Source organism: Nannobrachium achirus, assembly GCF_963921795.1.
Source record: "Nannobrachium achirus genome assembly, chromosome: 5".
Classification (NCBI taxonomy): Eukaryota; Metazoa; Chordata; class Actinopteri; order Myctophiformes; family Myctophidae; genus Nannobrachium; species Nannobrachium achirus.
Window position 1 is genome coordinate 26,651,532 of NC_137814.1, and position 27,226 is coordinate 26,678,757.

At 43.8% G+C, this 27,226-nt stretch overlaps 2 protein-coding genes across 3 annotated transcripts in view; both read right to left on the minus strand.

Annotated features, from left to right (window-relative positions):
• The window catches only part of LOC308285868 (semaphorin-6B-like), a gene marked incomplete at its 3' end in the record, with an annotated part of 43,216 nt that extends 35,512 nt beyond the window's left edge, over positions 1-7,704 (minus strand). Inside the window, 4 exon segments of the mRNA XM_080726756.1 lie at positions 286-348; positions 1,220-1,280; positions 2,872-2,983; positions 7,587-7,704. Of these exon segments, the coding sequence (XP_080582882.1) occupies positions 286-348; positions 1,220-1,280; positions 2,872-2,983; positions 7,587-7,698 (348 nt within the window). The 5' untranslated portion in view covers positions 7,699-7,704.
• Positions 1-27,226, minus strand: part of LOC308285878 (histone H1-like) — a gene marked incomplete at both ends in the record, with an annotated part of 500,380 nt that overhangs the window by 393,182 nt on the left and 79,972 nt on the right. The window lies entirely within an intron of this gene.

Here is a 27,226-nt window from a genome sequence, read left to right on the forward strand (position 1 = left end):
CATAAAGCATAACTATCACCACCCCTAGAATATACCTGGTCTCCTCATCAATTACTGATTGATCCTGAATTGAATGTGTGTGCGTGTGTGTGTGTGTGTGTGTGTGTGTGTGTGTGTGCGCGTGTGCGTGTGCGTGTGTGTGTGTGTGTGTGTGTGTGTGGGCGTGCATGTGTGTGTGGGCGTGCGTGCGTGCATGCGTGCGTGCGTGCGTGCGTGCGTGCGTGCGCGCGCGCGCGTGCGTGTGTGTGTGTGTGTGAGAGAGAGAACATTGAAGTGTGAACTGACCTCATGTTTGCCCTTCATTCTGCACACTCGGATGTCATTCTTATTGGATTCCCACGTCCGCTTCTGCCAAAGCAATGATGACAATGACATGACCGTGAGCACAGCTATACATCAGCTCTGTTGGTGTGAGTGTACTACTGTGTGTGTGTGTGTGTGTGTGTGTGTGTGTGTGTGTGTGTGTGTGTGTGTGTGTGTGTGTGTGTGTGTGTGTGTGTGTGTGTGTGTGAGTGAGTGAGAGAGAGAGAAAGACAGACAGACAGACAGACAGACAGACAGACAGACAGACAGACAGACAGACAGACAGACAGACAGACAGACAGACAGACAGACAGACAGACAGACAGACATAGAGAGTGACAAAGAGAAAGACAGAGAGAAAGACAGTGACAGCTGCTTTGGTAAAGTAAACATATTTTCTTACCGCCATTTTTTGTAACCCATTATTTTCACCTGGTGTCAATTGTCTAATGTAATCCTGGGCGCTACACTCCCTCTGCCAACCTGCGGAGAGCAACTCGGACTGACCTCATGCATGCTTATATGCATGAGGAGTCCAAGCCGCTTCTTTAAACCTGAGTTTCCCTGGTTGGACATAGCATGTGGAAGGAACACGTTATTCCAACCAGTTCCTTTCCCCTCCATCACCCAGAGGCTGGCCAGGGGGAGGCAGTATAGAGACCAGGATTACTGCGTGTTTTTTTGTGAGGGTTCCTACTGTACCCTAGGGGACACGGGGAGAACATGCAAAAACTGTAAAGTGTTTTCAATAAATCCCCTTTGAATTGGATTGAATTGACGGAGACAGAGACAGAGACAGAGACAGACAGACAGACAGACAGACAGACAGACAGACAGACAGACAGACAGACAGACAGACAGACAGACAGACAGACAGACAGACAGACAGACAGACAGACAGACAGACAGGTCTCACCTTGCTGAAGAACATCTCATCCCCCACCATGTTGTCCAGCTCTACTCTGTACAGATCATCTCTGTAGGAACACATCAATCACAACCTCATCACCATGACAACACCCACAGTCCTGCATCACACCGTGTTCAATGCGGTGCCTTTCAAATGGAGCACACGCGCGCGCGGTTACCAGCTCAGTGGCCTTGTGGTTAGAGTGTCTGCCCTGAGACTGGGAGGTCGAGGTTTGGTCCCCGAGCGGGTCATATGCCAAACTAAAGACTCTGAAAAATGGGACCCAGTCAGTGCCTCTCTGCTTGGCACTCAGCATCAAGGGTTGGATTGGGTATAAGTCCCTGCGACATTAGCGTCATGTCCGGGAGGTGTACTTGTACATCAAGCTGCCTCACGCTATAGACATGAATAGGAGATAGGCTCCTGCCCTGTGGGCCTCATGGTTAGGCAAGGCTTACTTAGGTACCCGCACCTAAGCCCGTTATTGTTATCGTACAACAGTGTTAAACAGTGAACATAGCCAATACAGAGCATGTAGATCAGACATGTGTGCTATTTAAGGAAAGATAACATGCTCGAAAACAGGGTTGCCAGGGTTAATGTATGATGGCCATCCTGCTGTAGCAGGTTCTGCGGTGGGTGTTTGTGTGCTGTTTTGCAGGTCCCTGTTGGGCGCGGTCAAGTAAATAGAAATAGAAATTGCCCCCCCCCCCCCCCCCTTATTTCCTTCACAGGTGTTACCAATGATACTAATGCAGGCTCTGTTCCATTCAGGTCAAACAGAGTCAGGGTGCTGATATTCTGCATGTTGGATCATTGGACACACTCTGCCAAGCCATTGGGTCTGAAAGTGGAGATTAGGGACCCTCATGGTTCCTTGAGGGGGTTTCAAATGCCCGCTTATGGGTGTGTACGGGTCCATTTGGTTCCATGTGTACACTCTCAGAGTTATGAGGGTCCTTGAAATAATAATAAAAAAAAAAGGTTAGATAACCACTGTGCTACAACAGAGCCTTCACCAGTATCATTGGTAACACCTGTGAAGGAAGTAAGGAAGGGGCCTTGATGAGCATTTGTATGATATAACTGAGGACCAATTATATGAGGTTGAAAATGGGTGAAGTGCTCCTTTAACAGTGTTACAGTCTGTAGTCCTAAATCATTGGCAGTGATTTGGCAACGTGTTCCCTCTTCAGATTTCAAATACAATTTATGCAGAAAAGAAAGTCTGTGGTTAACATAAGCCGAGTTCTATGACATAAACAGATGAATTAGGAAGGCGTTATGAGGTTTACTCATATTAATTGTGTGTACAAAGATTGTATGTGGGGCAGAGGTTCTGAATTGGCATCCAGGGAGTGTGTGTGCACAATTTGGCAGCGACCGGGCCAACGGCGCCGGAGATTAGCTGGTAACAGACGGACGGACGGACGGACGGACGGACGGACGGACGGACGGGGCGAAAACATAGTCTCCCCATGGCTTCGGCCTGGTGGAGACAAAAAATCATTGGAAGACGTTCAAGACATCATGGTCCCTGGAGCAGAGGGCCTTGTGTGTAAAATGCCACTAAATGGATGCTGTGACATCAAGTGAAAGTGAAGGATGCTTCCAGCGAGTGGAGTGGAGTGATGCTGGAGGCGGTTGCCGTGGGTTACCTGGCTCCTATGTAGAGCGTGCGGTTGACCTGGAGGACAGTCTGGATATGCAGCTCCTGCCTCTGAGCCAGACGATGAGCTCTGCCCACGAACACCGGGTACCTCCTCACCACTGACACACACAAAACACATGCACACGCACACGCACACGCACACGCACACACACACACACACACACACACACACACACACACACACACACACACACACACACACACACACGCGCGCGCGCACACAGATTAACAATTTATTCATGTCCAAGTAAAGGAGAGCATACGAGGACACACAAATAAGGTACAGCTATGGGGCTTTTAAGCCGTGACATCATTTTGACACACACACACGCGCACGCACGCACGCACGCACGCACGCACGCACGCACACACGCACGCACGCACGCACGCACGCACGCACGCACACACACACACACAGATTAACAATTTATTCATGTCCAAGTAAAGGAGAGCATACGAGGACACACAAATAAGGTACAGCTATGGGGCTTTTAAGCCGTGACATCATTTTGTAGTCAGACCTCCAAGCAGATATTGTCAATATCTGTCCCTCGCTATTTCAACAGATCCGAGACAAAAATAATGACTGAAGTATAATTCTACCACTTTCCTTTCAACAACAAAGAGAAGAAAAATTAGTAAATAGTACAAATAGTAAAAAGATTCACGGGCGCTGGTGCCATTTGGCCCCAAAGGTTCTCCTCTGCCTACAAAATGATGTCAGACTTAACAGCCCCTAGGTTACATTCACATAATCATGGCATATTATGTCTTCATATACAATAAGCATGTCACTCAGTGGCCTATACTCTGTGGCAGAGTCCTGCACAGGTCCAATTTTGACAACCTGCGCCCGCCCCGCCCGTCAATAATCTGCTTCCAAATTGCACCACACTCAATCTGCCCCACACGCCGTCCTCAGTGTTTGCTATGAGAACATAGGCTAACATAGGCCTACACGCGACACAATCATTATATTTATACTAGTAAGGCACACTAAGGGGCGAGGTCACATGGGCGCGTGCACGCATCCGCCTGGGTGACTGACAACAGACTGCTGGGTGAGCACTGGCGCTTTGGCATGGGATCGACTTTCCCTCTGCGTCCTAAAATAAATATTGGCACTTTGGCTACAGTGTGTGCGTCCGCTTCTTTGTCTTCTAAAGACTGTTAATGGCACTTTGACCAAAACAAAATCACAAACCTAGTTGGTTGTTTAAGTTGGACAAAATGTGGCCAAAATGTGGCCATATTTTCCCAAATATGGAGATGACTGACGTGTGACATCATAGACCACAGGACACAGTATGTCCATAATCCATATATGGGCATTCCCAGATATGGGCTTAATATTGATGACATCAGGCATCTCCATTAGAATATACACACATACCATTTATTATGTTGAAATACCAATCGCATTGTATCACAACAGCATATTCATATATACATTTCATTTGTCTCGACATCCAGCCCTCAGACACACTCGAGGCTGTGGAAGTTTGGGAAGAAAAGTAGAAAAACAAAAGCCACCAGCGTCTATTCTCATATATTCTCTTCATAACCACTTTTTCATGAATTGTTCTCTGGTGACAAGGCTGTGGACATTTGTACACGTTGTTTTCTTTAGCCGGTGGTTCTGCTACGGGCGGCTGCCGCAGCTAAATTACGTTTGCTCAGCAACTGGTGGCTACGGCTATCACCGTTGCCGCCTGCTCAGAAAGTGCCTGCAACGTGCGTGTGCACACTGCATGCGCGTGCTCAAAGCGTGAGGCAGCGGCCGCAGCGCAGTGCATTGTGAGGTAGCTGTGCTCGACTAGTGACCATCGACTGTACACTACAAATCCAGATGCATTGTGGGATATTTCAATCCACTATATTAGGATACAATTTCAGACACTTCAAAAAGGTGGAACCCCATATAGTACACTATTATTGGGAATAGGGCGGATTTCGGACACAGCCATAGTTTGTACCTGTTATCCCAGCTCTGAGATGGTATGTAGGAGTGGTTGGTATATATTGACCGCTTCATCTAGGCTATGGTCAAAGGTGCAGACAAATACAGACACTTCATCAACCACAACAACATCTGCGTTATCACAGAGATGAAACATGGATGGAATTACACAGGAATGTTTCTATGCTCTCACATGCGCACACGCACATGTGCACGCACGCACGCATACACGCAAGCACGCACACAAAGAATAACTTATTTCTTTAACGGCACACTACAAAAACTCAAAGTTTACAAAGTCCCCCGCCTAGATAATACTATTGTTACATTAATTAACATTGAATCATGTTCAGCATCTTGGACACCTTATTATGTCAAATGGACTTGACAACTTGTGCATTGTTCTAAATGCACTGAACATGTATTTTGTTTGTGAACTGAATCAGTGGATAGAGATAATGGCCAAAACATCTTGAAAGCGGCCATTGAAATCGTCGATTTTCGCAGATTATTTTATTACCAGTGGCTCTTCCCATTGTAAGCCTAATGCAAATCAAATGAAAGACAGATGTACTATAGCTCTACTTAACAACGGCATCATTAGCCATTTGGTAGCTAAACAGTCTGGGTAATCTATTTTAAGTAGGTTGTTTTATTTTATTTTATTTTCCTTATAGCCATAACTATCTATTTTCACAAGTTTATTTTCTGTAAAAAGCCATTTGTGTTGAATGTGGGCCAAGTCATAAATAACGTTGTGAAGCAATTGATAGCTCAGCTAGCTTTAACGTTATCCCACTTGATAGCAGGCAGACAGATAGACAACAACCCAGACAAATAGCAGACACATGTACATTACTTTGTTTTAGTGCTTGTGTGGAATATGCTAATTGTGCAGAATTATTAAAAAGAGAGAACATTTAGCAAATTACTTACAAATTGTGTCATTGACAGAATATAAATGGAATTCCAATGCATACAATAATGCACATTGCACTTGTCTTACGTTATGTGTCAATAAAGCAAATAAAATAGATTTTATCAACTGGCCTGTGGCCCCTTGCCATTTTTGTAATGTGGCCCACAAGTTCAAAAGTTTGAGTATCCCTGCCATAGACCGCTCTGCTTGCACACAAAGTGCATGATGGGAATTGTAGGCACACAGAGGAAAGGCCAAAGCAAACAGCTGAGGGGAAGTCGCTCCGTCATTGTGGATTACACAGTCCAAATATGGTCGCTGTCAGGTGGAAACCTCACACTGTATGTCCAAAAAACGTAAATCTGTTGATGCGCTCATTGCGCTATATTCACTTTACTTTTGTTTGACACTTTTCAACGATGAAGTAGGGCCCAGTGAGATTGGGGGTTTCTGCCCAACAGTGACCAGGTATATGTTTCTATTTACATCGACTCAGGGACATGCTGGGCCCCTGATTCAGCCCGGGAAAAAGAGTTGTAGAGGCCCTCATTGCGCGCTGTAGAGAGAGATCTCTCTCTATAGCGCTGCTGCTACTCAAAGATTTGCCATTTCAGATCATGACAAGTGACAAGCCAGTGGGCCAATTACATGAGTTATATTTTGTCATTGTCGGGTGGAAACCTTGTATGACCAAAACCATTTTAAAAATGATTTAAACTAGTGAAAACAGCCGATCTACAAGCACACAACGCCTCGCACCGCGAGGCGTTGTGTGCTTGTAGATCTGCTGTTTTCACTACTTTTGTGCGACATTCTTGTATGATGAAGTAGGGCTTTGCTTTGCGAAAAAAATGTACACATTTGAAACTTGGAGATACGAGGTTTCTGCCCGACAGTGACGATTTACTTTGTTGGCCCGCCAAGCCCCCAAAATGGAGTGAAGGCCGACATTTTATTTTTATTGTTTTCCTAATGGCCGGCCTGGACTGGCCGGGAATGAACCGGCTGTTCGGGAGTTGTCCCACTTTTCCCAATGGCCAGCACGTCCCTGCATCGACTGTACCTGTATCGACTGTGCTGACCATCGTTAGGCTGAAATACACATCAGCCTAGGGTGACCAGGTTCCTTAAATGGACCCATTTGCAGCGAGACTGCCAGACAACGTAATCCTCATTCATTTCTCCTTTTTTTTAGTGTGAAAAGGTTAAAAGCTCTATAGTGTGATTAGTAATTATTGCCAAGAGTGTGTGTTCAGCAACAGGGTCTACCCCATCTTCTCCAGCTCTTTAATGAAAAGAAAATACATTTTCAGGTGGGTTACTGCCAATTTCAGCCGAAATCAATTTTATGGCGTTCCAGTTCCGATTTTACCCGCTCATTTCTTTTGTGTCATCACTTCCAATTTTACTTCACTGTATCCTGGAATGAGTTATCTCTCCTGACCTGAAAATGCTGTCTGTCTGTCTGTCTGTCTCTCGGTGTGTGAATGTAATGTGGATTCTAAAGGTCTATATGTGAATGTAATGCAGATTATGAAGGTTCTATATGATCTGAATGTATTATGCTACATACAGAATATAACTGTACATTTAGTACAGAATGGAGGAGGTTTATTTATGGACTATAGGAGGCTCCATCCCAAAATGGAGACACTGGCCGTGACCTTTGAACCCGCATCCTCACGCTCACAGAGGAGCCATCCATCAATGCTACACACGCACACACGCACGCACACACACACACACACACACACACACACACACACACACACACACACACACGCGCGCGCGCGCGCACACACACACGCACACACAGACCTACCCTCCAGGGGGGCGTAGCTCAGTGGGTTGGGCTCCTCGGGGAAGGAGGCGTCGGCCAACTGAAGCAGCAGGAGGAGGAGAAGAAACAGGAAGGGCGGAGCCATGGTCGCCATGGCAGCACAGCACTAAGCACTGTAGAGAGAGAGAGAGAGAGAGAGAGACATTACTGACCAGTCTGTCTGTGTGTGCAGGGGTGTCGCACCAAATTCTGGGCCCTAGGTACAAAGGATTCACTACGGGCCCCCCATGAATGTTCTTCATAGCGGGAGGGGGTTTAACCCATTTGGACTGGGAACACATTATTATGCTTTATTTGGTGTTTTGAAAAATAGCAGATATACAAGCTCACAAGCCATCTGCTATTTTTGAAAATCGTGAAAATGTATTTTTTCTTTGAATATTTCAAATCCTTCTGAGGTTTTTTGAAAAAACCTATGTTTCTATGTCAGTGCTGCTCAAAGCTTTTCATGTGAAGGACCCCCAAAATGATATGTATTTGGCCACAGACCCCAGCAGCAGACTTTGAGTTACAAATGTTAAAAAACACATATATTCAATTCAATTCAATTACATTTTATTAAAGTGTCAAATCATAACAAGTTATCTCAAGACACTTTACAAAGGCTAAAGAGCCGTGAGAGAGAGAGAGGGGAGGGGGAGGTAGAAGGGGAGAGAGGGAGAGACAAGGGAAAGGGGGGGAGGGAGGGGGAGAGACAAGGGAAGGTAGGGGAGGCAGGAGGGGGGTAATACATTTTATTTGTAGCGCACTTTATGTTTGTGACAAAGTGCTATATTCAAAAGGTCAGAGAAACAAAGCTAAACACATTAAAACGGACCAAGGAAACCTGTATAAGGTAACCTTAGAACAGTGCACAGTTTCACACCTTTATTAAATACAAATCAGAATAATATAGCACATAGTGATCACCCATTATTACACAACTCAGAAAGAGTTCAAATGTAATCTATATTCAAAGATTTGCACACATTTTCACGACTTTTCAAAAATAGCAGATCTACAAGCTCGCTAGCTTGTACATCTGCTATTTTTCAATAGCTAAAGTATAAAATAATTAAGGCCCCGCCACCTTGGGCCCTGATAACTCCCCCCTGTGATGCCCCTGCCCTTTCCGTGTGTGTGTGTGTGTGTGTGTGTGTGTGTGTGTGTGTGTGTGTGTGTGTGTGTGTGTGTGTGTGTGTGTGTGTGTGCATGCATGCGTGCATTTACGAGTGTGTGCGCGCATTATTTGTGTGCTGGCATTTTGACAGATTTCTACACGGATAAGGAATGACTGATGATAGGTCAGCCATGATGTATGTGTGTGTCTGTGTGTGAGTGCACGGTGACATTCTAAGCGTGTTTGTGTGCATGTGCATGTGTGCGCTCGCATGTATGTTTAATATGGAAAAGACTCTGCCTCCTACATATGCATAGCTGGTAGTCTGGCTTAAACCCAGATTTGATCATGATCTTACATTGCATGTTGACTCTGATATATTTGATATGTTGATATGTTGGCACAATATTCTTCCATTGGAAACCCAAATAAAGAAAATAAAGTGTGTGTGTGTGTGTGTGTGTGTGTGTGTGTGTGTGTGTGTGTGTGTGTGTGTGTGTGTGTGTGTGTGTGTGTGCGTGTGCGCGATACCTACCGTCTCTGTTGGGTGGAAAACAGTTGCAGGACTCAAGTTAAAAAAACAGCAAAAGTAGCATATCTTACTTACACATACAGTATATCTGCTACTTTTGATGCTTTCGTGTGACGCGATAATGCGTGTGCACGCATGTGTGTTTGTGTGCGTGTGCATGTGTGTGCATGCGTGCGTTCGTGTGTGTGTGTGCTCATAAAGTGCGCTAGACTGCACACTGCCCCCAGCCTGGCTCCAGCATGGTAGCTGATGCGCTGCCATTGTGTGCGTGGAGGTGTAGCGTGGATCCATTGTGCTAAATGTCAGTCCATTGTCACGCGGTGTGAAGTGAAGTGTAATTCCTCCCCCTGGGGTCCCGTCCATACAAACCATTCAAACCCCACAATTATAGAAAGCAGCTTTGGGCGGCTAATGGTCCGACTGCTAATTGTGATTGTTATGCAGCCGCACAATTAAAACACTGGTCCTCCAACACGCTTGACAAAATAAAAAGTTCTCTTCAACCTTTTTCTGCAACAGGGCCACCTCCCACTGCAAGAATCTCAAGAGTGTTCACAGCCCACCCATCTGCAGTGGTGTAAAGCAGTGGTTCTCAACCTTTTCAGGCAGCGACCCCCAAAATAATCATATTTTAACTGGGGACCCTCTCACACCCTGACGAGCACTTGGAGTTGTAAGACTTGAGGCATTACATTTTGTATAACACAGTTCTATTATGAAAATAGCAGGCGTTGTGAGCATGTAGATCAGCTACTTTCACAATTTCTGCCTCTAATATTTGACGATATGGCCTTGCTTAATTATTTAAAGCTATACTATGGAAGTTGCTCAACTACTGGTCAGTAGCGGTATTGCTTTTTTCGGCCGTTTTTCGCCGATACGAATCTGTAAAGCCGTCTCCCGTCATTTTTAGACCAGGATTGGGGGAGTAACAGGCAAGATTCCTTCACCAACGTAAACACTGTTGCTGACGGAAGCTACTTCCTGAAGAGACGGCAAGACGCGCTGTGATTGGCCGGTAGTGTATGATCCGCGCTGTGATTGGCCAACGTATATACAACGTATATGGATGATGCAGATGACGTAATTTTGACGGGAAATCCGGTCCCCGGCCAGGATCATAGAAATAATATTTACAGAAGGCTTTAGGGGCTGAAATTAACAGAGTTGGGGTTCTAAAACTTTAGTGATTTAATAGTTAGGACAATTTTAAGATTAGTTTTATTGGAAAAGTTACATGGTATGGCTTTAATTTTACAGGTATTAAAAGGGTCTTAAAAATCCTTACATTGTCTCGTTAGAAATGTGGAGATGTATGTTGGTTTGTTTACTGTTGATAAAGAAAACAATGTTGCACATTAAGCTATCATCTGGGGACCCCCCAAAATAATCTGGGGACCCCCCTGGGGGTCCTGACCCAAAGGTTGAGAACCACTGGTGTAAAGTAAGTAAGTACTTTTACCTAAGTACTGTACTTAAATACAATGTTGAGGTACTTTTACTTTATTAAAGTATTTCTACTCCACTACAATTCAGTGGCATGCAAATACAGTACTTTTACTCCACTACAATTATTTGAAAACTTTAGTTATTGGTTACTTTTAGATATGGATTATTATTACAAAACGTACATTTGGCAAATTTGATGATGGAGAGGGCCACTATATTTCCATCCACACTCCCTCCAGAGGGCCACGTTGCATGCTTTGTTACTGTTGGGCAGAAACCTCTTACAGTATCTCCTCAATTTTTCCCCCCCGTAATTAATGTACATCGTCATTCTATGTCACACAAAAGTAGCAAAAATAGCAAGCTACGCACCATTTTTAATATGAATTTTTATTGCATTTAGTTATACTTATTTTAACTTTAAAGAAGGTTATGTTTGGATGTTTGCAATTATAACAGCTGAAATCAATACTATATCAGTTTTCGGACCTTAATTAACCTGCAGGCTGCATTAAGTGAAGGTGGGAGCCACATGCACCCCCCGGGCTGCCCATTGCTCATGTATGAATCAATCAGTCAATAAAAAAGAGAAAATACCATCACATTGTATTTATGTTTTTAAATGTTATTTTATTGCAACAGTAGGTCGCAGTTAACTATAGAAACCGTCACATCATGTCCGTACGTCCTTCCATCCTTCCGTCCTTCTGTAACACCTCAATGTCTATAGTCTATAGCTGTTGTCACACTGTTGACATTGTGAAATCACATTGTTGTGACATCACATTCCGTCCTTGTCCCTTGTATGCCCATATTATGGAGATCCCTGATGTACAGTTGTAAAAAAAAACATTCAGTAGAACCGCCGATCCAACCAATATGCCCATAAAAGGGACTGAGAGACATATACTGACACACACGGACGCATGTCTGGGGTCTCACAGCACAGGGGATCTCTATATATGGGCATAAAAGGGATTGTATGTACTGTATGATGTCAGACGTCACAGACGACCTTCACATAACGAGTAACCGAGTAAGTATGTCTGTGCAGTATCCTCACAGGCCCATAAGTTGGCCATGGCCCACAGGTTGAGAACCGTGATGGACGGAGAAGAGATGGAGGGAAGAGCTGAGGGCGGACCACCGCCCACCTCTCTCCGAAAGGTCATAGGTCAAGAACGTTGTGAATTACGAGGACAGGGGAGGGGAGAGAACTGGGCTGTTAAAAAACGCTCAGAATCTCGCTAAGGGGTCAACCGGTCGAAAATGCACGACACACACGCGCACTCATGCACGCACTCATGCACGCACTCATGCACGCACGCACGCACGCACGCACGCACGCACGCACGCACGCACGCACGCACGCACGCACGCACACACATACACACACACATACACACACACACACACACACACACAAACCCAGAGTAGAGGGGTCAAACAACCAGGCTCTAGCCCTCACCACACCGTACATCAGCAGATAATCCAGCAATAAAAAACAGAGGCGGTGGAATAACATTAGTGCTGATGAGTTACCAGCAGACATAAATCCTATAGCCGACATCAGTCACACCCCAGACCCCCCCTCTCCCCATTGCACCTTTATATCAGCAGAAAGGCCCTGCCTGCACCCCTCTGATGGTACGCAGAAACCAACCCTGTGTTTAGAAATGATAGAAAACAAACCTACATGCCTACATAAATGGTACAGAGAAACCCAACATTCGTCAGTGCCTTACCCCTAAACCTTTTTTCATTATTTTGAAAAACATTTTAAAATACTTCAAATTGCCGTTCTACATCTACACGTTGTGAGCTTGTAGATTGGCTTTTTTTAACTATTTAAAAATGCTTTTAAAAATAGTAAGTAAGTAAGATGAAAATAGGGCCCTTAGAAACCAAACCTACCTACATGTCTAGAGATTATACAGAGAAACCAACCCTACATGTCCAGAAATGATACGCAGAAATCAAACCTACATGCCTACAGAAATTTTCCAGAGAAAGCAAACATATGCCTTGAAATAATACAGATCGGGATCTTTGATATCAAATCAAAGAAAGAGGTTGAACATCAGGACAAACAGGATGAAGGTCTAATGACCGAAAGAGCATCCTTTTTGCACGTTCCAGACAGTGTGCAGGACCTTTTTCTTTGTTCTGATACATCATAGGTCCCTTTGTGAACATGTGAACCTTCCTGGCTGTCCTACCAGGAAAGCCCTTTGAGGTGTGCATCAGCCTTCTTTTGAAAATAACAGAAATGGTACAGAGAAACTAAACCTATGCAGAAGGCTTTGCGTGGCAGGAAAACGAAGCTTATTTTATGTAAGGTAAGAACAGGGATAAATCTAGCTGAAACATAATCCAATCTAATTATAATACTGGAGCTGTGTTGTTGCTAGGTGATGCTGTTTGAGACACGATGACAATGTCACAATGACATGAGCGTGAGCCCCCGAATCCTCAGAGTGTTCTACAGCAGCGCTGTCGAGAACGTCCTGACCATAGACCGTAAAAAGGAGATGGACAAAGCTAAGCCCATACTTTACAGACAGAAAATGAAGCCTATATTCAGCAAGTGTGCATGTGCTGGCCGTGTCATTTTCAATTACTTTTTTTCGTTTATTTTATTTCATTTTCTTTATTGTATTTTTTCCAAAAGAATAAAAAAAATAGATGAAAAAAGTAATTGAAAAAAAGAAAAAGAAAAAAAAGAAACATGGCCAGCTCACATAGTATGACAGTATGAGTTAACATACTGTCCTCCTAATACGGGTGTTTTTGATGAATCTATCATGGTTAAAATGGAGTTTGAAGTTACATTGGGTTTGTATAGGAAGGGAGTGTGACTGATAAAACCAGAAAGACGCCTAAGGGCGAGGTCGCGCCATCTGTCTTGAGTTGACCATCTGTCTTGGCCATATATGGATTCTGTTAGTGTGGTTCTCCTAACAGGGCATTATCTGGGATACAATCCCTTTTATGCCCATATATGGAGATCCCTAACATAATCCCTTTTATGTCCCCCATATATGGAGATCCCTGCTCTAAGTATCTGATATCATTGTGATGTCACCTGTTTATGCCCATATATGGAGTTCCCTGCTCTGAGTATCTGACATCACTGTGATGTCACAGTGTTGTGTCAGGGGAACCACAGTGTCAGGCGTATCAACAAAAAAAGTGACATCAGAGCATGATGTCAGAGCGACTAACCCATAGACCGTAAGAACCCATATACCGTAAAAAAGTGTACACGTCCAGACGGACGCGGACAAGCTGTGCTGTTTCTCACAGTAAACTGCGACCTACAGTCACAATGAATATCAAGTATCTAAATACTGAATCAAGCAACTTAAAACTGTCTTGGGTGTTCCCAAAAACCGTATTAGATGATAAAATTGCCAAAACATTTTCTGAAAGTGAAATGTCCCTTTAAACTGTGCGTGTTATTTATGTAACATAATTATTTCGCCTAATATAGGCTATTGACATGCCCAAAATAGGAATCATTATTATTAATCGATTATTTCATTAAATGATTGATGGTTGATTATCAATTATTTATTTATTATAATAGAGTAGATTAGTTCAATTAACTGTTGCACCCCTACAGGGGAAAATGAGGAATATGTGTGACAGACAGACAGACAGACAGACAGACAGACAGACAGACAGACAGACAGACAGACAGACAGACAGACAGACAGAGACAGTGTCATGTAATGTGGCACAGTGACAGTGAGTGACAGCCATGTGAAGCAGTGCACGCAGGTGAGACAAGGTGACACTCTGGGGACCATGCAGGACTTCACATCACATTGAAGCCTGGAGGTGCAATCTGTGGATGGTGGAGGAAGTTTAATTTCATCCGACCGTCCTCTGGGACTCCTGGTACCCTGATTGAGTCTTATAGGGCTGAGGAGGGGTAGGTCCGCTCCGTTTCACTGTTGGGGAATTCATCAGAAGAATCAACGTTTTGACGCTGAAAGACCAAAATGTAATTCCCCCGCGCGGAATGGGACGTATTTTGGAAGTATAGCCTGGATCTCTCCACCGCTGTAGGCCGTTGTTGAAGGGAGATTCTGGGTTGCATGATGACACAAGCTACGGTAAAACTCTCAGGAGTAAACCTGTCCACCTTTGCAAAGCCTAGGGTTTGAATTCACCGTGGCAGGGGTCGGATAAGGTCCAAATATCCTCGGTTCCGTTTCGGGACGGGTCTAATTTCTTTTACCCTTGCTACCCTCTAATAAGAACACACAAAAAACAAAGCAGGGAGGGTGACCTTTGTCACTGCTCTAGCAACTCCTACGGGCTGGTGGAGTTGCCTGTCAGCTGGGAAGGTTGAACGGGAGGAGTAGGATGGAGCCGCTACATCCTCCCGGTGGGGGTTCCTCACTTGTCAAATGAGCCATACAGCAGTCTCCTCCCGGTGGGGGCTCCTCACTGGCAGGCAAGCCAGTAGGATACAACAGCAGTGACAACACGGAAACGTGTGATAAAGGGTTAACTGGCACAATTCTAAATTAAAATCCTACTAATAAACGACCAAATGTCTGTCTGTCTGATATACCTGACATCACTGATACTAAACAGTGCCCAAATTTGGAGATGACTGACATCACTGATACTTCTGAGACGCCTACATTCAATCCCTTATATAATGTGCACACCCCCATAACCCAAACTCTGCACATAATTCGAAGCACATATGTTCGAACGGACAAGGACTAATAATAATAATAATTAAACAAAATGGGCACCTGCCTTTTCACCTCTCTCACTCACACATGCACGCACGCACGCACGCACGCACGCACGCACGCACGCACGCACGCACGCACGCACGCACGCACGCACGCACGCACGCACGCACGCACGCACGCACGCACGCACACACACACACACACACACACACACACACACACACACACACACACACACTAACAGTGTGCATGTACACAGCATCAAACCTGCGGCCAATCAGTGCTGAAGGATCCTCCTCATTAGGCTGAGTATTGATCAGGTTATTGATCCAGTAGATCTAACATCTGATCTGGGAACAGCCCGCTGCTGACTGATTGGCTGTATGTGCGGGTTGGGGGCGGGGCTCCGGGAGGAGGAACAGGAAGGTGGGGGTTGAAATGGAGACATGGGGGGGACAGTATAAGAAGAGGGAGAATGATGACTTGCTGTTCTCTGAGAAACATTTATATTGATTGTTTTGTCTTCATTAAAGTGTTCTTTTTGCTTTTTGTCAGAAAGCATTATAAAAGTTTTTTTATTTTTATTTTTTTATTTTGTTAGGCTTACCTTTAGGCTATTTAACCAGGCGGATTAATAATAAGACAACACAGATAGACAGACAGATAGACACAGACAGACAGACAGACAGACAGACAGACAGACAGACAGACAGAATGAATAGGTCACAGTCTATCTATCAGATCATGTCGGTGCTGATGGGATGAAATAGGGTGACATGGTCTTGGTTGTCACGGAGACAGCAGAGTGACAGCCACAGCCCTGACAGTGTAATCTATCCAGAACCCCCCCATCTCCCCCCCCCCAGCCCCATACCTTGTTAACCAATCACCTGCTAACATCCCCATCATTAACTAATCAGCTGCTCGTTAAGACACCTGGGTTCCCCATGTGCATTTCGCCACAGGCCATATATGACTTCACACCATGTTATTTGCACGCATGAAGAATGTCCACCGTGCCTCTAGCCTGGTTTAGGCTCAGAGTCGGGTATGGCATTGGCAAGCTATGGCAGCTGCCAGCTTGGCTACAGGGAAAATAATAAAATGTACTGTAATCGTGCCTGTTGCTAAGGTATGGCAAAATTACTGGTGTCTTGCAGGACACCAGTCATGTTGCCATACCTTAGCTTTTTCTGAACTGACGCCGCAGTTTAGGCTGGTCCGGTGCATCTCAGAAACGGGACTTGAATTTGTAGAAGGTACTGAATGTGAGTCATTCCACGAAACCGGTACGATTTGAGGTCCCTCTAATCCTTTTAGCTGTATTTTATCTATTTGGTCACCAAAATTGATTTTTAAAAGCTTTTATCATTAATTGAAATGTTCCCTTTAATATTGTGTAAAACTTACATACATTTTATCTTAATTCCAGAAATTATCTTCCCTTGTTTTAGTAGACACCATCTATTTTGGCCATTTTCTCATGTCCCCGATGGCTGCTAAGGAAAGTGGACTTGAGATATAACTACTAAAAATGTAAAATAATCCATAAATTATGCTATTCACATAAAACCAGCAATGTACTCTATTGCTGGTCATGTTTAGTATTTTAATAGATAGATGATTTATCATTAAAATCACATAATATAGTTCCGTCCCCCAATCTCACTCAACCCCGTTACAAAGTCATTTTCCTCTCTGTAAAAAGCATGAACTGCTCCTTTAGTGACATCAACAACATGCAATGGCATTCTACAAGTCTTCTGAGCAAGATGCTGCAGGAAGAGGACATTTCCCAACTTTTTACACCTATTTATAGTCATTTATACTTTCATAGTGTGGTCGTAAAGCTTAACAACTCAACATGAAATAAAGATAGAAAACAATCATTTATGAAAACTATCTTTGTTATTTCAACAATGTATCTGATTTCCTAATGTCATGCATGCCATGTGGTCTCCTCTTAATCAACACAGGTAGAGTAATTGCCATCTTGAGTAAAAAATCTCAACCCCGTTCCACTCAACCCCGTTATCAATGTCAACCCTGTTGAATGGATTATTCCATATAAAAATATTAATTTGATGCTTGAGATGGGAAAATATGTTTTTCTGCATGTTAACACGTTGCAGTCCGAAATAGAATGGTGGTTGGTAGATTAGCCGTGAAATTTCTATTATTGTATTGTGATCTGAGACATAATATTATGTTTATAAACATGACCCCGCAGCCCCTCCATCTTGAACAGCGCCGCTGTTTTTTCTTTTTTTTTTCCCCCCAGGCCAGTAACTCACCATGATTTTCTCGATCTCCGTTGGGATAGAATGGGGGTTTTGGCCGATCGTCGATGTCCCCGTGCGTTTCGCGTGCGCGATCCTTTCACGTAAATGTCCCCGCAAATAGTCCATGTGTGACTGAAGAACAGAACTGAAAAGTTTCGCTAGCATAGCCCCAAGCATGGCTGCAGGAGGAGCTCGAGTGTGTAGACAGTAAACGGATGGGTGGAAGGTGCCTTGGAGAAGGAGAGGCGCTGACGTCACCTCTGCTTCATGCACGGTCTGCATGAGCCATCAGTGCACGAGTGGTGACTAGGGAAGGTTAGACGATCGCCGATTTTCGGATCAAAAGCTTTTATTCCGGTTTTAAAGACAAAGTCCGGGAATAGACGGCCTGGCTGAGAGTCCCTGGGGGGATGTGCGATATAGTACGGTTTTAACATTAAGGGGCCCCCCTTGGCTTAGAAGGTGTTAAATATGTCCTTAATGGTGTGGGCTATTCAGAAAAGTAATTCATTTCGATCAAATTTTCCCGAAAAAAAAGTCCAAATCGTACCGGTTTCGTGGAATGACTGGAGCAAACACGGACTAGGCCTTTTTTTATATTATTTACAGGGTGCACGCCTTTTCATCCACTTGAGCTCAACATCCATGCACAGCAGCCATAGTGGAAAGAAACTGGGCCTCTTCCTTACTTCCTTCACAGGTGTTACCAATGATACCATTATGAAGGCTCAGTTCTATTTTGGCCAAACAGTGCTCATATTGGCTCACCGGAAACACTCTTCTACACCAGTGGCCTTCCATTATTCTAAATGGAGGTGTCACCTTAAACCTAACCTTAACCCCAACCCTAACCTCAGTGGGGGCATTTCTGAATGGGGATGTTTCTAAGTGGGGGTGTCTCTGAATGGAGGTCTGCCCCCCTCAAAGTGTGGTCCAGGGACCCTCATGGTTCCTTGAGGGGGTTCCAAATGGCCCCCTTATTAGTGTTTAACTCAGAGTGATCCTTGAAATTAAAAGATTTGAGAACCACCGTGCTACTCTAAACAGAACTGAGACTTTATTAGTATCATTGGGTGCACCTGCAAGGGGTGCATATCCTACATTATTTATACTTAGTCCGATGACAGTTATAGCCACACACGTAGCAAAAATAGCCGCTCTAACAGTATAAAAGTCATACAAGACATTATGAAAAGACAGGAATAAGACAGGGGGAGAGAAATGTGATACAGGTGCTAAACTGGATTCAAATCCAGGACATCACAATGTGCCCATGGCCCTGTTAATGCATGTTCGGCATTATAGGCACGTGCCTATGTGGTCTCATGGAGGGGAGGGGGGCCACAAAAAAGTGGGTGAGTAACCTAAATAAGCTCTCATGAGTGGTGCTGTGTGTGCTCCGGAGTCCTGACATTGACATGAATGTAAACTAGTTAGATAGCATGTTTTTTTTAGACAGCTAGATGCCAGGTTTGTTTGTAGACCTGGCATCTTATAGTTTAGATTCACTGTACATATGATTTAGTTTCACTGTACAGATGATTTATTTTTTGATATTATACTGTTTAGATTGATGAACCTTAGGTTCTGGTTTACCTATGATCCAATAGATCTATCTCTATGCATTTGATGTTTTACCTTGTGTTTGACTTGCTTAAAAAGATTGCTTCTGGATTAAGAGTGTCTGCTAAATGCCTAAATTGCAAATTGTGTAACTATATAATAACGTAACAGAGACAGTGTACTGTATGTGTGTCTGCTATTGTAAGTTAGCCTTGCGTAGCCAGACGAATCTGCCGTTGCAAAGAAAACAATGCCTGTGATATTGTCTGGCTATGCTGGCTATGCAAGGCTAATTGTAAGCATCCATAGGCTGCTTAATGCAACGTTACATGCAATATTATGATTGGTGGTATGAAACAAATGTTTAAATGTATTCTTGAAACTCGTTGACACTTGAGCTCCATTAGTGACGATTATGGGTCCTAACAAAAAGAAAAACCTTTAGCTTGTAGATTTGCTACTTTTGCTACTTTAGAATTTGAATCCTGAAAAGCAACAGTTCTGGACATGCAAGATTTCCACCCGGCAGCGCCACATTTGTTCAATATTAGATTAGATTAGACATTATTGTCCCGGTGGGATATTTGGTTTCACAGTCGGTTCAACGTGGAACACATTAGAACAGTAATACCACCCAACACAACAGTAAGACAATACATAGAATCTCCAGAGTCCAGCCATACCACTTAACACACAGACAACATCAGCCAGGCGGTTGGTTGATTTAACACTGCAATGGGTGATTGGACAAAAAAGCCAACATTTTTGTTCCATCTCAAAGTTCTATATCTCCGTCCAGATGGTGTTATTGTGAGGTAACGATTGAGCGGGTGATCAGTGCTATTTGACTGCATTGTGAACGCTATAGGCATGTGATGGCTTTGTGGTTCATGTCAAAAAGCTTGGGAGTGGAAAGGATAATGATAATCTTTGAGGCAGTATAATACGTGTGATGCTGGTATGTTTGTTTGTGTCGGTCAGAGTCAATATATTGAAAAAGCACAGGGAACAAACAGTGCAACACAATGGGTTGGATTATGCTTTTGTGGAGTAACAGCAAGAGGTGAGGAGCAACAGACGGTGCTCGGAGCTGCAGGGCTGGCTGGGCAATTAACCGAAAATATATCTAAATGATTTGTCTTTTGACCTGGTTCTTTCTGGCCTTTTTTTCCCCCTCATTGCTCCTCCTTTCCTTTCTCTGCTGCTAAACTGTTTTCTTATTAGTCATATTCTTATTATAATATAATGGAAAAGCAAGTGCTTGAAAAATAGTTTATCTGCTGTCTCTGAGCACGGAAACATTGTTGGTGCCTCCCAGCTAAGCACGGCAGATTGGCTGATTCCAATGCAGTAGATGAATTCATAATTGTTGTCAACCTCAATGCTGAGTCTCCGCAATGTCATCTACTGTGTCGAATGTGAGTGTTGTGTTGGATTAGGACGGATGGAAAATAGTGTGTTCACGTTGGGAACCCACCTACTTTATATACTGTAGGTCAATCTGCTATATGAGGGGCTGCGCTGGGGGACTGACTGCGCTGGACTTAAAACCAGGTCAGAGCTGGTCTAAGGCACAGTCGCTTTCTGACTTTCCTCACTCTATACCTAAGACAGCAATACACAAACAACTGTGCCTGAAAACACCTCATATTACTAGCATCACAACATCAACATCATACAAACACACGCGCGAGTACATTTGGTACGTAATTTGTCTTGTGCACAGGTACCTAAAAGTAAAACATATTTTTGTTCGGCTTCCTTTAGACAATTTATAAAGCAGGTAATAATACTAATAGTGAAGGGTGGGAAAGGAAAGAGAGCGATAAAATTCAATTCAGTAGTTTTATGCTAGTATAGGAAAGGATAATAAAAATAGATCAGCGTATGTGCAATATGTAGGCTACTGCATGGCATGTTATATTCGCCAGCATTTGTCAGTGGCTGCCACAGTACCTTACAGTATGTTGTGTAAGTATCACTGGTGCCCTTAGTTACTTCACTAGGTACTGCTCTGAAAAATTACTTTACTAGTTACTGGACTATAAAATAACTAGTCATGATACTTTTGCGATACTTCTGGGTGTGAGAAAGGACCCATAACAGGCTCACAAGGTGAAAACAATACATAAACAAATATCAGATAAATATCAACCGACAGACAGGAGAATGTGTGAAGGAATATATCTACGGTATGTGTTCAAAAATGCCTCAGCAGTCTCCAGTGTGGATGTCAATGTACAGATCTGTCACATCCCCTGAGCTCTATCAGTGCATTATCTATCACATCCCCTGAGCCTTTTGTGTGGATGTCAATGTACACATCTATCACATCCCCTGAGCTCTATCAATATCCTCCCATCTGATTAAACGTGCAGTGCATGCTGGGAGATCACGATAACGCACCAATCGTTATCAAACAGAATGAGTCAACATTATAACAGACCTGCCCCGGCCGTCTAAAAAGCCTCGTGTATATACCGCTGTTGTGAATTAACTTCATTATGTCACGCCTAATAAAATTCTATATAAAATAACCTGCAATGTAGAACCTAAACGTGCACATTAAACATTATTGTGTAGCGCAAAGTGGACTTTAATGACACAATATAAGGCAATTCAAGGTACAGCTTTGCAGACATTAAAGAGCGGTAGACTGAATGCATGAATGGACCTTGAATGAAGGAATGTTCATGCTTTAATGTCAAGGTTCATTTTGATGTAGCGCTCTCGTCACTGATAATGCATGCAGGAGGCTAAACACTAGAGCAGGGGTCTTCAACGTTTTCAGGCCAAGGACCCCTTAGTTGAGAGAGAGATGAAGCAGGGACCCCCCAACCTGGGACCCCTACAAGCTTTTCGTAGATTCATCATCGTTTGACAGCACGATCATCAGTGTATTTTGGATTCATGTCAATTTGTGTTTTCAGATATTTAACCACTTGAACTGTCAATACTTAATAAACTTGACCTTTCACTCTGTACTTAGTCTGCTCTGTTTCCCCTCTACACCAAACCACTTTGCCGAAAATAGCTGATCTACAAGCTTTTCGTAGATTCATATAGTTTCATCGTTTGACAGCACGATCATCCGTGTATTTTGGATTCATGTCAATTTGTGTTTTCAGATATTTAACCACTTGAACCGTCAATACTTAATAAACTTGACCTTTCACTCTGTACTTAGTCTGCTCTTTTTCCCCTCTACACCAAACCTCTTTGCCGAAAATAGCTGATCTACAAGCTCACAACGCCTTGCAGCTTGTACATCTGCTATTTTTGGCCAAACTTCTCAGAATATGGACGCTAGGATTCAAGTGGTTAATATAGAAAAGGAGAAAAAAAGCTTCTATCAAGATTTGGAGGACCCTCTGTATTCATTCTGAGGACTCCCTAGGGGTCCCGGACCCCCTGTTAAAGACCCCTGTGCTAGACCCATGATCCTGGACTGAACTCAATGACGGCACAAGTCAATAATATGCAGAGAGAAGAGAGCAACCAAGATGCTCAAATGGACATGAAAAAAAGTAAAAAATGTAGAGATGCTTCTATAGGATCAATGGGAACCGTGACTTAAGAAAAGATCCAAGCACTCTGAAAGGAACGCAGGAGAGGATGTAAAATCAATGCACTTTAATCATGTCTATTACAAAATGTAAAAGTCAACATGTTTCAACCGAAATGGTCTTCATCAGGGCAGGTCATGATGTTTTCATAGTCACCTGCCCCTGGTCGAAACATGTTGTCTTTTTACATTTTGTAATGATTACAGTACATTGATTGTTCGTCTTTTTCGAGTGCTTGGATATATACTGTATGGTGTGTATACTAGGGATGCGAAGATATACCGGTACGGATCGTAATCGCGATACAAACGTCCGCGATACGGTTGAATCGGTTCATTCAGTGTGTACCGGTACAATAGACGGCCGAAATCGTGATGGATCGTACCGTGAGTGTCTGGATCGGTAAATTCCGCGATTGTATCGGTTCTTCCATATAGTATTTCATTCTATCCTGTGTTTCCGAGGCGCCATGAATGCACCATCATCAGCCGTTCAACCCCCTCCCCAAAAGCCAGTCTTTAACGCGAGCTGCGACTCGGACAGACGGACAGCATCTGCACTCTGCATGCAGGCAACCAGGGAGACAGACAGTGCAGCGAAATGCGAGTGAATCAACACGGACGAACTAGCAGCCCCACGGGTTAAAAAGATGCAAGATTAGTAGTACAGTACTTAGCTTTATAACATCCAAGTCAGCTGCGCTGATTGTTGTCACAGAGTAGCACAGGCTGATCGAGTGATATGTAATCAACAGCCGTTTCTTAGCGAATCTCCGACGGACAATTGATTGAGATCATCTTCTGCGCTATATTAACTGCACACACACAACAATGTTGCTGGGTGTTGTAGGACTACTGCTTGCGTTTAAAACAAAGTATTTGTCACTGTTATACAACTTTCCTGTTGATGCAAGCAACTCTCTCACTTTCTCTGCTGTTGGTTCTGCTCTGGGAAAGAGGCCTAATTTATACATCGCAGTACAAGGGTGTCGCACCTAAAATAGCAGACCTACAAGCTCACAATGCGTCGTGGATGCGACGCGCTGTGAGCTTGTAGGTCTGTTTTAAAACATTTTGGCTATAAAAATTGCATAATCCTGGATTAAATATAATATAATATAATATAATATAATATAATATAATAATACAAACCAGGGAGGGACTTTATTGTTTTTCAGGTCAAGGACCCCTTAGCTCAGACAGAGATCAAGCAGGGACCCTCGCTGTAGGCTAGGCATTATAGCCTACTGTATCACACAAATATTTGGCAGGCCCCCTGTAATAACCCTGGATTGGGGTCCCTGACCGCCAGTTGAAGACATATAGGCCTACTAATAATGACATAGGCCTTCTATATGATTAGTTATCAAACAATTCTACAATAGCCAGCAGCTTTGTGTTCTCCCAGAATACTATAGGCCTATGTTGGGTTGTTAGACAGAGCCTAGTACTACAGTGAAACAATAAATTGCCTTGAATTTAAATTTCATACATTTTTAGTCGCTATGTTTTGTACATTTTGGGATTTGGGCTTGAATCGTGGTGAATCGTGAATCGTATCGCATCGGGAACAGGGGTGGATCGCGATGTATCGTATCGGCAGGATTTCAATGTATCGCAATTATATCGTATCGCTGGCAGTGTATCGAGGTCCGTATCGTATCGCCTCAGTGGTCGAGATTCACATCCCTAGTGTATACTAGTCCTGTGCCCGGGGGTTTGTGATGAGGGATTGAATGTAGGAGTCTCAGAAGTAATATTGGAGAACCCAGACTGGTGCCCGTTGGGCAGAATAGTCACCATCGATGTCCAGTTGTGAAATACCCGTTGTATCCGTCTGTCTGGCTGGCACTCTTTTATGTCCATATATGGTGTTCCGTAGGCATGCCATGATTATTATTTTTTTAACAGTTTTTTGGGGGGCTAATGAACTACAGTATGATGTGACTGATATGAAATGTGAGCTTACCATAATCACAGTAATCCTTAATCATATTCCATCATATTCATTATCTTTTGGAGAGAGATAGTTCAGACTAGAACAACCTATAAAACCAATCATAAATCATTTAAAATTGTATCATGATCTGACACTGTCACGACAGCTTGTTGCTGCCTTCTGCCTTCGCTGCTGTGTGCAGTTGTATTTGTCATACGATGGTGTCGCGCATTGAAAATATCAGAGCTACAAGCTCACACTATGTCGGAACTTGCAGCTTTGTGAGCTTGCATGTCTGCTATGCTCGACACGCACCGTCATACGGCGAAGCACATATCCAGCTTTTCACAGCTGAAAGAGGGAACTCCACTAGCGCTGTCTGTCTGTCTGTCTTGGTTCGCTCGTCACTGTTTTTTTTACTGGCTACTGTTATGATGATAAACAGCCCGAGGTAATCTAAACCAAACCGGACCCAGTTGATGATAATAAAACAGGGAGCCGAACTCCTAATAGTCGTGGAATCACTTGGATACAATCAAGCACCTTTCTGATCGCAGCAATGGATGTGGTTGTGGAAGTTGGACACGTTGATTGCAGGCAAGTAAGTCACCCTTCCTTGCACCCCATCATGACAAAACAAAACAAACACAGTCCCTCAGACTTGTAGGTTTGCATAGTAAGGTTTACTGTGCCCGGGGGTTTGTGATGAGGGATTGAATGTAGGAGTCTCAGAAGTAATATTGGAGAACCCAGACTGGTGCCCGTTGGGCAGAATAGTCACCATCGATGTCCAGTTGTGAAATACCCGTTGTATCCGTCTGTCTGGCTGGCACTCTTTTATGTCCATATATGGTGTTCCGTAGGCATGCCATGATTATTATTTTTTTAACAGTTTTTTGGGGGGCTAATGAACTACAGTATGATGTGACTGATATGAAATGTGAGCTTACCATAATCACAGTAATCCTTAATCATATTCCATCATATTCATTATCTTTTGGAGAGAGATAGTTCAGACTAGAACAACCTATAAAACCAATCATAAATCATTTAAAATTGTATCATGATCTGACACTGTCACGACAGCTTGTTGCTGCCTTCTGCCTTCGCTGCTGTGTGCAGTTGTATTTGTCATACGATGGTGTCGCGCATTGAAAATATCAGAGCTACAAGCTCACACTATGTCGGAACTTGCAGCTTTGTGAGCTTGCATGTCTGCTATGCTCGACACGCACCGTCATACGGCGAAGCACATATCCAGCTTTTCACAGCTGAAAGAGGGAACTCCACTAGCGCTGTCTGTCTGTCTGTCTTGGTTCGCTCGTCACTGTTTTTTTTACTGGCTACTGTTATGATGATAAACAGCCCGAGGTAATCTAAACCAAACCGGACCCAGTTGATGATAATAAAACAGGGAGCCGAACTCCTAATAGTCGTGGAATCACTTGGATACAATCAAGCACCTTTCTGATCGCAGCAATGGATGTGGTTGTGGAAGTTGGACACGTTGATTGCAGGCAAGTAAGTCACCCTTCCTTGCACCCCATCATGACAAAACAAAACAAACACAGTCCCTCAGACTTGTAGGTTTGCATAGTAAGGTTTAATGAGAAGTAGGCTAAAGCCCAAATCATATTAGTTTGGGCAACTACATTGCACTAGGCAAGCAGTTCACTCGCGCCCACTTTATTCAGTTGTGTGTTGTGTGTCGGTGTCCTCCTGTGTCTGTGTGTTCGTGCGTGGGTGTTTAATGCACAGATTAACCGATTTCGTTAGACGTTCTTCATCCTCTCACAAAGCTGTATATTACTGAATATTGTCACTGTCTGACAGAAACTTTTAATGATGAAAAGGTCGCAACTCGTGAGTGCAAGCGGCCGAAATGGGTTTCCTCAGACGGGTGGCTGGTATCTCCCTTAGAGATAGGGTGAGAAGTTCAGTCACCCGAGAGAGACTTGGAGTAGAACGGCTGTTCCTACTCTTGGAAAGGAGTCAGCTTAGGTGATTCGGGCATCTAGTACGGATGCCCCCCGAGCGCCTTCCTAGGAAGGTCCTCGATGCATGTCCCACTGGAAGGAGACCCCGTGGCAGACCAAAGACCAGATGGAAGGACTATATCACCAAACTGGCTTGGGAACGCCTCTGTATACTCCCTAAGGGAGTGGAGGAAGTTGCTCGGGATAAGGAAATTTGGAAGTCTCAGTTGGAACTGTTACCCACGCGACCCGATTTCGGATAAGCGGTTGAAGATGGATGGATGGATGGATGGATGGATGGATGGATGGGTGGGAACGGTTTGGACAAGGTTTCCACCCGACATAACGATATTTCTGTGTGATTAAACTCTCTCTCTCTCTCTCTCTTTCTTTCTGTCTCTGTCACCTTGTCTCAAACATTCTCACAATCGTTCCCTCTCTTTGTCTTTCAATGCTGTTCTCTCTCCATCTTTCTCTGTAATTCTCAATCAATCTCTCT